The sequence below is a fragment of the Myxocyprinus asiaticus genome, chromosome 25 (assembly GCF_019703515.2).
Source record: "Myxocyprinus asiaticus isolate MX2 ecotype Aquarium Trade chromosome 25, UBuf_Myxa_2, whole genome shotgun sequence".
NCBI classification, from domain to species: domain Eukaryota; kingdom Metazoa; phylum Chordata; class Actinopteri; order Cypriniformes; family Catostomidae; genus Myxocyprinus; species Myxocyprinus asiaticus.
In genome coordinates, this window is record NC_059368.1 from 26,266,421 (window position 1) to 26,279,437 (window position 13,017).

The 13,017-nt window shown below is 38.8% G+C and overlaps 1 protein-coding gene across 2 annotated transcripts in view; it reads right to left on the reverse strand.

Moving 5' to 3' along the window:
- Positions 1–13,017, reverse strand: part of rtn1b (reticulon 1b) — an 80,540-nt gene that overhangs the window by 7,156 nt on the left and 60,367 nt on the right. Inside the window, exon 1 of one of the 2 annotated variants that reach the window (XM_051655762.1) lies at positions 8,054–8,247. The exons of the other annotated variant lie outside the window; for it this stretch is intronic. Coding sequence (XP_051511722.1) covers positions 8,054–8,126 — 73 coding nt within the window. The 5' untranslated portion in view covers positions 8,127–8,247. Of the gene's footprint in view, positions 1–8,053; positions 8,248–13,017 lie in introns of those variants that run through there. 2 annotated transcript variants of the gene reach the window in all.

Below are 13,017 nucleotides of genomic sequence, written 5' to 3' on the forward strand. Positions count from 1 at the left end.
CTGGGAACAAGAAAATGCTGTGGTTTTTCCAAGAAAGCCTTCCTTTACACCTTTACACAAGATCTTTATCGGATGATCTCAGAAATTTGGCCAGAATTGATCGGGGCCTGCCTCCCTCCGTGGATCAACGAGAAGGAACCCCGTGAGCTTGCTCGATTTCCAGCTTATGGTCTGCTATGTCGAGTAGATTCATAAGGAGCCCATCCAGGAATTTCATCATATCCTGTACCTCTTCGCCCTCTGTAATTCTGACGATACGGACGTTATTCGGCCGGCTACGGTTCTCTGTGTCCTCCAACATCTCCCAGACATGCTCCAAATCCACCTTGGTTGCTAGCGGATTAGCAGATAATTCCCTCTCCGATGACTCCAGGTAATCAATACTTTTCTCGACATCCCCCACTCTTGTAACCACCTCAGTGAACTTCGCCTCCATAGCTGTGATCGATCGACGTATCACAGCAAGATCCTCCAAGTCAGCAATGACCTTCATCAGCACTGCCGACATGTTCAGCATCACTGTATCCACTCCCCTCCATTTTTGTATCCACACGCCTCCGCTTTCTACACCAAAAATCACCCCCCCCCAACCCGACGATACAAAAATGCTGCCCGAAAATTTCTGTGCCACCACAGACTGATCCACCCGTGAAAAACTCCTGGCTCCGCCCCTGAATGAGACATCTACATTTTTTTTCATCATCTGCTGTCAGACCAATAGATTTCTTTCTCTGCCCCTCTCTGTCCCTGTGGACATTGTGCACTAATTCTCATAAACAATAACTTCTTGCCAAATGACAGCATGGTGGCCATGGTAACAGACTGGAACCAGGTGAACAAATCTGATAGCTTTTGGTTCCTCTTTTCAAATGTTATTTGATGTGATGTCCATCTTTAATTTCCCAGACAGAACATGAGAGTAATGCTATAATTGTGTCTGAAGAATAATCTATAAATGATACAGGCCTACATCACATTAAACAGCATTAAATAGGAGGATTTTAATGAGGCCAATGACCTGGAATAATTTCATTGATTTCATTGAGCCAAATTAATCTTTCACAGGACTGTTCATCATCTAAGCCTGATATCCATCATAACAAAATTTTGAATAATTAAAAATAATAATAATAAAAAAAATATGTGGTTACTGCCTTCTGTCTTTGCATGGCAGTGTAAACAAGCTGCTTTCTAAATAGCTGCAAATATTTATCCACTGTTGCATATGACCACGTTATACTAAACTCATTCCAAAGCTTTTCACTCATTCCAATGCAAGTGATTTAAATGGAGCTTCATTGTCTTCAGAGTCCTGTGAGAATTTCCTTGCATGTGTGTCTGTCTTCAGTGGCATGAAGGGGCTGAAAACTAGAGCACTATTTTGGGCTGTGCTGCTGGTTCAGGAAGAAATCACTTTAGATCCTCACAATAGCATCATGTGCACAATTGATCACTGGGATTCTTTGTGTGTGTGTGTTATGAAGGCGTGGTTCAGACCTCATTATGCAATAAAGACCGCTTTCTAAAACACACAGGAGCGTCATGTATTATTCATAGGCAATAATACTTCAGCTCATGCTAGCCAATGGACAATATTCAGACACCTATCTACACTCAAAAAAAAAAAAAAGGATTTTTGCAGGTTGTTCACTTTACTTAATTAAAATTAACTAATATTAGTTAACTCAACGTAATATAAAATTTGGTGCTGCATGCCGCCCACCCCATCTGTTTGTCTTTTATTGATTTATGATCCTCAAATCAGCATTCACTTAATGCCATTACCTACAGTGATCTAAGGACTAGTCAGAGATAAGACAGTTGGAGACATTCAGACAGAATGAGATCAGTGGCGGAGCTAGGGGGTGACATTTTTTGAGGGTATGTATTTCAATGGAGTGGAATAACAAATAGAGGCTTTCATTAACCTTTTTATGAGTAGGGTCTAAATTCCCCTGCAGTGCCCCCTGGAGTGAATTATTTTTGCACGTGACACTGCACAGCCGGTAGAGGTGGGCAGAGTGTAGAATATTTTTTTATTTACATTTTTGATTTCTTGTCATAAAAAAATAAAATAAAATACTGTATATAATATAGTAAACATAAACAATTGGGTTATGTCTGCTGTACTGTATTTGTTTTAATTATTTCATTTTTATAGTTGTAAAAAACAAATGAACATATAATATCTGCAGTCTGGTTTGCATATTGTGACGAGGAGGAGGGCGGGGCCGGGCCGTGACTATGCATGCCTGGCCCCCAATCACGCTAATTAGCCGAGGAGCATATACTGTACAAGCTGTGAACTGTTATCGTGGTACTTTGGTGACAATTAGGCTGTTTGTTACATAAAATAAAGATATTATGTGCTTGAAAAGACTTTGATTAGCTGTTTGTTTGATGAATGCAACCGCTACTAATGTAAACAAATGGCAGCATGCATCGGAGGAAGATCGCATTTGATGTTATTGACTGTGCGTATAAGAGCTGTAAACTTTTTATCGTGGTACTTTGGTGACGAGCTGGATGAATGCATGTAAAATAAACATTTTCTTTGGTTTAAAAGACTGTATGAGTAACTGTTTGTGCGAATATAAATTACAGATGCTTGACCAGCACAGCCTGTGTCAGTGCAAAAGCCGATTTGAATCTGGCAGCTTGTAATGTAACTGGCTGTTGCAGAAACACATATGTGTGATGCTACTCTGCGGGGCCCAGTTATTAACCGTAATATGTGTGATGGTACATATGAAAGGGTTAAACACTGATTTTTCTTTCTATTTGTTTTCAGGTGAAAACAAACACACCCAATCAACACAAATGCAGCACAATGTCATTTGCTTCCACTCGTTCACAACATGCACCTACACAAGCTTGTTTATTGGGTTCTCTGAGGAGCTCTGAGCTGAAGGGTGTGCGGTCGCCACAGAAACTGAAGAGATGGGTGCAGTGGAGTGAGCAGTGATGCAGTTGCCATAGCGATGGAGCATGCCCCCCCTCCCTTACCCATCACCCTTCCTCACAGAGCATGCTGACTTCCAGACAGAGTAATAAGATGCTGATGAAATGATGGGGGAGGGGAACAAGAGGTAACAGTGTTGTGACAGACGCGCAAGCAAGGACCCTTATGCTATGACTGTAATGCTGACATCACCATGCCCCTCTTTCAAAGGGTAGACAACAGCTAACAACAATCCGGTCCTTAGGGCAAGAATTGCTCAATACAGCTTCAATTGCTGTGAAACTGAGACTCATAACATGGACACCTGCAGAACCAAAATACAGGCTGAAAAAGGAACACACTAAAATGAGATGAAGCAGGACAGTGATCGAAATCTAACCAATCTCAAGGAGTGGGATTCAAACAAAACCACATGGTCTAACAAAACAGTTCAAATGTATAGAGGTAACTTATCACTAGTAAGACTAGTCTACGGATCTTGTTCTGTAACAGACCAAAAACAAGATACATGCCAATTCCAACTGCTCTCTCTTGTGACAAAGAAACGTTTTTAGAGCAGAGCAGAGCTCCATTATAGAATTATGGAATCACTTCTTTCTCATTTATGTCATGGTTGAATGTTCACTGATTGGTTCAAAATTTTAATCTCCAGTGCTAATAACCATATTTGGTATAGCCTACCTTGGTATGGGGGGGGGGGGGGCAAGAAAGAGGCATGACCTAATGGTTTAAATATATATATATATATATATATATATATATATATCCAAAATGACTTACATATGATGTTTACATTATAAACCATAACCTAAAAGCAGATCTTGCTCAGTTATAGAAGCATAGCAGTCTGCTCTTCACATCAGCGGCTCATAATCCTAAAACAAAGAAAACACTTCTGTCAGCCTGTGACTAACATTATTACACACATCTAATCTGGATGACACAACCTTGGCATGAGACAAGGAGTCTCCAGAAAGACACAAGGCAAACAGCATTTCTCAGCTGGCAATAATGAAAGCTCTTTCAAGGAAATGTGTCACATGCTATGACATCACAAACTGAAAAAAAAGGAAAAGAGTAGCCTCCAGATAAACAAAAATAACTGTTGACTGGTTCTGTACAGTGTTAAAAGGAAACACATTATGGATGCCACAAGGAGACAGAAAGAGACTTAAAGATTCACATGTCATCAGTAATTAATGGCTACGTTTAATCACTTCTCAAAAGCTTAGTGCCCTATATGGTACTGTATAAGTCTATAGGGCATAGTATACTCTTCTGTAATGTCATAGATGAAAGATGCTAAGAATGCAAACTTAGTCAAGTCATTTTTATTTGTTTATCACTTTTCATAAAACACATAGTTTCAAAGCAGCTTTCCAGAAAATTACTCTGAGTCTGTAATGTCTGTAATTAAACCTAGTAAGGTGCAAAATATTCTTACTCAAGCATCTTCTGGCTAATATGATAAAACCCCACTGTATTGACCTGTTTCTGTGACGTCACTTTTACCCACAGCTACCATATTTGTGACCATCAGCAGGAGGAAACAATGGCGGTGAATGGAAAAACACCTGAAAAGCGATATAAAGAAAAACATCAAAAATTGCTTTTGATCCATGCCAAGTCCCAGGAAACATTCATACAGGTCTGAAGACAGCACAAATATTGCCAAATTGAACTTTTGCGGACATTTAAGCATATTTTATCCACGCTTCATCTCCGTACGCCGGTGAGTCTAATGTGTGACCTGCGAGTACACACACGCCCACTGGCACATCACCGTAAACATCTCACATTCAGAAGTTACAAATGTTTTTGTGTTGTTATCTGGTCTGATTTAGTCACAGTAATAAAAAATGCCTGTGATGATCCCATCTGTATGAATATAAGAGCTTCTTTTAACTCCTGAAGAAGGTTTTTTCCGTATCCCACAGCGCAGCACATTGAAGGTATATGGAACATTGGTCAGAAACATGGCAGCGCGGTCATACAGTGACATCACATGAAACAGCTCAGTAGATTCAGTATGATCCAACACTTATCAGACTTTAAGGCCATGCATGGACTATAAAAACTGGTAACTTGCAATTGTTATCTTAAGGAGCTATGCCTTAACTAACTCTTTAAAGTAGTTTTAATGCTGTAACCTAATGTATTCAGGTTGATTCTGTGATGTTAAATAATATTTTGACTAGAATAAAACCATTTTAAATGTTACCACATGAAGCACATTTTTAGGTTAACATTTTATCAGTGTAATGATTAAAAAAAAAATAAAAAAATAATTTAGTATGAGATGCTTTTTATCCAAAGCAAATTTCATATGGTGTTTATGTGGGTATATTTTGCTAAACCATAACCTGAATGCAGACTGTATAGCTCTTATAAGGTCATGCTCCATTGTAGATGCATAGCAGCCTTCTTGAGCTCTTAAGCCAAACTACATCTTGAACAATGAGCTTCTATTTAATTGCCAATACCATGACAACATTTTTGGTGCAGATATTCTGACTCACAGCCCAAAATGACAACCAACAACTACTGAAGAAACAACAATAAACTTCTTTAAAAAATGGAATACTATGAAAGTAATGTGCCTTGTAATTTAACATAGCAAAAATGGGTCTAACCCTTGGGTGAAAAAGGAGATGAATACTCAAAAATGGCAAATTTGCAATGATCTACAGCAAATAACACTGTCATTGTAGTGACACCATGCAAAATTGGAAGTGGCTTTTAAATAGGACGCCCTGCAACATCCTGCCTTGATCACAATCTTAAAGATTATCTTAATCTGTGAGATCATTATTTTGGCAAATGACACTGAACTAAGCCTTGCTGAAAAATGACATCCTAGTACATCTTAAATTCTAGGCTAGATATTCCCAGAGTAGGACTATATTTTAAATCAGAGATCTAATTTTGAAACTATTTGAACTTCTTGTGGTTATGCTGAATAACTGCTATAGACATACTGTATGTTTGATTTTGTGAGTTTGGGAATGTATGTTGGATCACTCAGCTTATTTGATCCAATCTTATATGGCTCAACTGTCCCCATTTTTATTACAAATTTGTCAATGTGATATGTGATCAAAATCTGTTTTATGATTTGCAATTAATGGAAGAACTGGAATAGTTTGTTCTTGACTGGTACCAGATGACCATCAAGACAGTAACAGAGCCAATGTGGCAACCCATGCCACAGTTTGACTGAACTGCATAACTGAGAGAAGACTGTGAGGAGAAACAGAAACTGCTGACTTAAGAGAAGCCACAACCTTTGCTGCAGTTTGTCTTTTATAACACACTGAATCAATACCTAGAGGACACAGATATTGGCAATTTTAAGCCAACAGGCATGACTATAGAAAGAGATGTCAATAGAATACACAAGCCTGTTGACACAGCTGCATTCTAGTGAAAAAAGGGGGAAATGTACCTTTATGTCAATGTTTTTAATGTTTATTAAGCAACTTCATTTTGGTTTTAATTTTTTAATGGCTTGATGTTGTAGTGCCAACAAAGCACTTTATCAGAATCCGCACAGTTTTCTCCACTCTAGGAAGGCACTAAAATGATCTTAATTCAGGTGTGCATTAAATCAAGGATGATGTAATGAAAATTCTGAAATTCTGACCAGATTAAATATGAAACTGACACTTTCAGAGTTATTCAGAGAAGTTACACATAAATTTGGAACTAAAACAAAGAATTAATCCCACTTCTTATCCACTGCTCAAAACAGATATCCAAATAGACCTATGTTGTCAGTCTTAAAAATGGAATAGATGTAAGAAACATAAAGACTGCATGCAGTAAATATTTAGAATCCACAAAAAAACAAAAACAAAACAAACATTCATCTAAATTGACCTATTTGTGTTTAGAAGCCCCTGAGCTGACAGAGATGCAAAATGTTCATATATAAATAGCCAAAAACCATCCCTCTTAAAATGCTCAAGTCTCTCTAGCCTTATACTCTAGATGCTGGATTTAAAGAAGGGATGTTTGCCTAGTGTCTTCCACTAGTAAACAAATAACTCACTATGATTATACACCTCCCACCCCACCCTAAAAATATTACATCCATCTTTTTACAGAATAAGTGATTCTGTAGAAGCCATTTTCACTGGAAGTTAATGAAAAGATGGCCAGCGGAGGTCCATATTTAGGGAACCACCTCCCCTGCTAAAAAGACCAGCTTAACCAGCTTGCAATTCCCATGCTTGTCTAAGCTGGTTTATGCTAGTCTACCCGGTGGACCAGCATAGCCATGCTTTTCACCAGCAAATCCTAGCTGGAGAAGCTGGTTGCCCAGCATGGTCTGGTTAAGCTAGTTTAAAAGCCAGGTGTGGACACCAGCACACTAGCATCCCATGCTGGGGGACCAGCACCCAAAATGCAACAAAGGCTGGTGACCAGCAATGCTGGTCTTTTCAGCAGGGTCAGCTATGATCAAGTTCTGACTATAGGTAGCCACACCCTACACCTCACTCTCTTTTCTTTATTTCGCTTTCTATTCCCTCTGTTGCCTGAAGGCCTTTGTGACTGACATGACCGCGATCAGCCAAACGCAAAGAGAGTAAGGGGAGCATTCGACAGATCATTACGGAACTGTCCGCATATGAACTGACCAGACAAATAGGCAGTCATGCATGTCATTGGCTATTAATTGTGATCAAACACACCCAGAGTCTGTGAATTCAGGATGGGTCCCCTAAGTAGAAGGAGGAGAGGGAGAGAGAGGAAAGGGCGTGCCCAGCTGTCTCCAACCCCCCCCCCCCCCCAGTCTGCTCCTTGTTTGCCCATGATGGCGCCGGCCTCGATGCAGAAAAAACACGGATGTGTGTCTGAGCATCCTCCAAATCCCACATGTACCTGCACCTCCCTTACAAGCCTTCTCCTCACTCTCCTCCTTTTAAAATCCAGAAGTCCCAATGAATTAACCCCAGCATGCTTATATCTCCACATTTCTGTCCCACCCTTACCAGACATGTACATGCATCCTAACCCTCTTCATCATTTCCCCATCCCATCGCAATTAACCCAATCTTACACTCCTTTCTCCACACACACTCACAGTACCCTGGCACTTCCAGCTGCTCCAAAAGCTTTCTGTCTTGGTCGAGTCTGCGGCTGCCATGGTGCTGGCCTGCATGCTAGGCTGGGTAAGGGGAAGGACCGTGAATCACTTTCTGCTAACACTACTGTAACAGCCTTTCCACTGCTTGCTCTGTCTCTGTCGTTTTTCCTCTCTCTTTCTCGCTCACTCACAGGTTCACACCAGTGCATGAATGACCCATAGGAGGAGGAGACAGAGAGGGGAGGGGAGGCAGGGATGGAGGTGAGGAGGGATAGGAGATTTGGTGATGGTGCTGCCCACTGGTGGAGAAGATGAGAAGGATGCTTTCATTGAAGAGAGACAATGAAATGGGGAGAGGGGAAAAGTATAATGATCAATTAAGACCCCATTAAATAAAAATGTGAGTTTTTGGCTTTAGTCCATGTGTATTAGCTTTAAAGAAATGTTCTGGGTTCAAAACAACATTAGCTCATTTAATAGTATTTGTGGCACAATGCTAATCACCACAAAAAACAAGTTTGACTTGTCCCTTGTTTATTTAAAAATAATTACAGTAAGGCACAGACACTTACAATGGAAGTGAATGGGGCCAATCCATAAACATTAAAATACACACCATTTCAAAAGTATAGCAACAAGATATAAACATTATGCATGTTACCATGACTTTAGTGTCATAATATTGGAGATTTACTGCCATTACTTCACTTACCAGATGTAACACTTCAATGGAAACAAGGAGGCGAGAACCGGCTTGATAATATAAATAAAGGTTTAATAATAAATTTAACCAAAAGCACAAACCACACACAGGTGTCGGACAGCTGTCCGTAACTCTCTCTCTGTCGCACTGCCATCTCCAGTCAGCCTTATCCCTCTCGGGCTTAATCAGCCTTATTAGTGGCCGGGTGTGCGGAATCACGACCCGGCCTCGCCCTCCACCCTGCCACACCAGATTACTGGGTTTACCAGCGTTACATCGTCATGACAACAAAGTTGTAATATTGGATATAACTTAACAAAGATTAGGTTATTTATCGATTTTATCACACTGAAGTCATGTTAACACACATATTGTTTATGTCTTGTGGCTATACTTTTGAAACAGTGGGTATTTTAATGTTTATGGACTGGCCCCATTCACTTCTATTGTAAGTAACTCAATGTAACAGCAATTTTTGCTCTCTTTTTTAATAACGAGGGACAAGTCGAAATTATTTTTGTGGTAATCAAAATTATGTCACAAATGCAGCTGATTGAGCTTAACAAGAATTGAGCCCAGAATATTCATTTAAAAATATATATATACTTGTATTCCTAAAAACTGAAATAAATTCTACTTTAGTTGATTTTAAGATTTACAGTCATTTGCAATTCACAGCCTTCCTCTTCCGGGAAACCAGAGCCAAAAATTTGTGGCTGTCTTGCCCCACTGTCCTGTTTTAATAGGAAATATGTCACACACAAGAAAGACAAAGCAATTTCATGGAGTCCCTAAAGCAAATCAGGGAGGCTGATGAATGCTGCAGAACAAAATTCAGCCATTTTCACCATAAAATGCTGCTCCTCTGCTGATCTTGAAGGCAGGGCATCTAGTAAATATTTAACTCCTCTTTGATGTTTAAGACCCTGCCGACAGACACTCCAAAGGAGGAGAAAAAAAAATCCTCTCTCATTGTCATCTTTTACTTCTTTTTAGATGGGGAATTAATCCTAACTAATCATTTTGAGAAGGTTCAAATCTGGTGGTAAACATTGGCAGATTTTTTTTTTTTTTTTTTTGGGAGTTATTTTGCTTATTCAGAGGCTGTACACAGCAATGGCTTATTTCTCTCTCCCAGTATCATCCCTGACAAATTTCACTCTAGACTGCTATAAAAGTGTGTGTGTGTGTGTGTGTGTGTGTGTGTGTGTGTGTGTGTGTGTGTGTGTGGAGGAAGACATCATGAGGCAAGCCTCATGAGGTATGGAGAATGACTCAGCGCTCTTGGTTAAAGGAAACAGGGAGAGCTCACATAATCAGCCAGTCCTCTGTTCTTTTAGTTCCAGTGGTCCTGTAGATAAGCTCCAAAATTAATTGACTATGATACAGTGGTGCACTGCGTTCCACTATGACCACAATGAAGAAGTATTCAGATATGCAAATGTACACAATCCCAAACATTACTATTGCTATTAATGGGTTTCCCCACCTAACCATATGCTAATACAAAATGCTTAATAAAAAAAATAGCCTACGGTATATAAAAATCATAAATATTAAATGCAGACCCCATATTTACCACACCATGAAATCAAAAACTTTTCACTATTATCAATGAGCTCTTGTGTGTGTGGAGGAAAACATACAGAGAATGACTCAGTGCTCTCGGTTAAAGGAAAAAGGGAGAGCTCACATAATCTGCCAATCCTCTGTTATTTAGTTCCAGTAGTCCTGTAGATAAGCTCCAAAATTAACTGACTATGATACAGTGGTGCACTGCGTTCCACTATGTCCACAATGAAGAAGTATTCAAATATGCAAATGTACACAATCCAAAACATTGCTATTGCTATTAATGGGTTTCCCCACCTAACCACATGCTAATACAAAATGCTTAATAAACAAAATAGCCTACGGTATATAAAAAATCATAAACATTAAATGCGGACCCCTTATTTATGAAATCAAAAGCTTTTCACTATTATCAATGAGCTCTTGCATTTTTGTTTAAAATCTCAGGCCAATAAAGATTCCACGAAATCACATTGACAAAAAAAATAGCCAATAGGCTTTAGATATGTTACAGTTAGCAATGTTTAGTTTGTCAACGAATCAGTCTTTTTGAACATATCTTTTAACAGAAACGTATTGTTTTCATTCACCTCCATACACTGACTCATATTTCTCGTTCACTGAAGTATCCATACACTGACTCATATTTCTCGTTCACTGAAGTATCTCCCTTTCGAAACAAATGAGCTCTAATTTGAAGCATGAGACTGCTTTGGTCTCATGCCTGTAAAGACTTATTATAGCACGAGCCAATAGCATTGGTGTACGGGCTGTAAAGGAGCATTTCATTAGCTTCACAAGCTGAATGAATACGCCCTTCTCTGGACTGGTCATTTGAGTCTGAAAGAGATAAGGCATTAAGAAGTTAAGCCCAGAATTTGACAAAATATAGGAAAAATAAGACCTGCCATTTGTGATGAAAGCAATTATGGTGTTTAAACTCTATTTTTAAAGTGTCTTCGTACATTTGTAGACATACAAATTCCAATTGTGTCGCTTTGTCCTGCTTTTAAAGACTGACTGTGAGCCAATAGCATTTGAGAGCGAGATGTGAAGGAGCATATCATTGGTTGGACCCACTGAACGAATACACCTTCATGAATGAACTTAATGTACTGATGAACTCAGTCGAAAACGAACTGAAAGAATCAGTCATCTCGTTCATGAACAAGGATCTGCTGACCGGCTGAATGAGAGGAGGAGTTGCATGTCGTTCGTTCAGTTTGTGAATCTCATTCAACAAGAAAAGGCACCAGATGAATTATGAATAAAAGTGAGAATGACCACACTTTAAAATGACATACATATGTTATTGAAACTCATTATTATTTTTAAGGCTAGTATTGTTGCTTTATTTATTTTTTTGTATAGCTTGATAAAAAGTCAAGCTCAGCAGTTCACAATATAATAGATATGCTTTGTTGTCATTTGTGGGAAAATGTTTATGATACTTTAACACACTGAAGTGCAGAAGTCTCTTAGTACAATTGCAGACACGCAAATTTTAACAAAGGATAATTAGACTTGTTTTGGTTGTGAATGACCCTGTGCTTTTGATTCCATGCAATTTACTCATTCAAAACGTAAAAAACAGTCATTTGGTGACATCTACTTAAAGGCATAATTTGCAGAAATGGTCAATGCAAAAAAAACAATGAATCTTTTTGGTGAACGGATTCAAAAGACTCGTGTCACTGAGATTAATCAAAATTACCACTACTAATCACAGCCTATGCACCAAGATTTGCTACTTGCTGGTCAGTTGAAGGGGGAGGGACATTCTCATTCTAAAGAGCATTGACTGGACAATAATTTTTATAATGCAACATGAGTCATCAATATATTAGGTCAGTTTTCTTCAAAGAGAAAGACTGTAAATTTAAAAAACATATATCGTCTAAGACATATTTTGTCAAAGTTTAGGAGTACACTAGTATATACAGTAGATGGCACACATGGAAACACACATGGGCTAAAAGTCACAAAAGCGCTTGTTTTGATTTCATGGGGTTTTTAAATGTAGCTATAAATTTCCTAATTGCAGTCTTTGATTGTAGTATCGGTACGATAGCAGATTGTACTGAGACACTTCAATGCACAGAGAACTATATGCTATGATCCCAAATATCATATAATAGATAAATGTAACTGAACCTAATCAATTTATCACGCAAAAAATCTGCACATGACTGTGAATTATACATCTGATCCCTCACTCAAGGCTCAGTATAACGCAAAAACTAAAGGAAACTAGCAAAGCGACAACAACAACAACAAAAAAGCTGTATGAATATCGAAATGGTCTTCAACAAATGCATTAAAAATCCAAACAAAGCCAATTGGCATATGCATAATGTTGGTTCATCAGCATCTAGTTAACTCATAACATATGGAAACTTATCAAGTCATAATAAAGCAAAAGAGAAACTGAGAGACACACATGAATAACTGCTTGATTTTCATATTTCAAATTTAATGATGAACCACCAGTTTACCTCTTAAATGTGAAATGTCCTTGCTAGCATTTAGAGTGAAGTGTTTTTGTCAGGCCCTCATCAGTCTCTGCTTCCTCTCTTCTCCGCTCCAACTCTCCCGTCAAATGATTACCCTCACCTGACTTCAATTAGCCACCTCATCAAGGACACTATAAACACTCACCTCTAACTCCCATTCATTGTCTAGTCTCGTTTG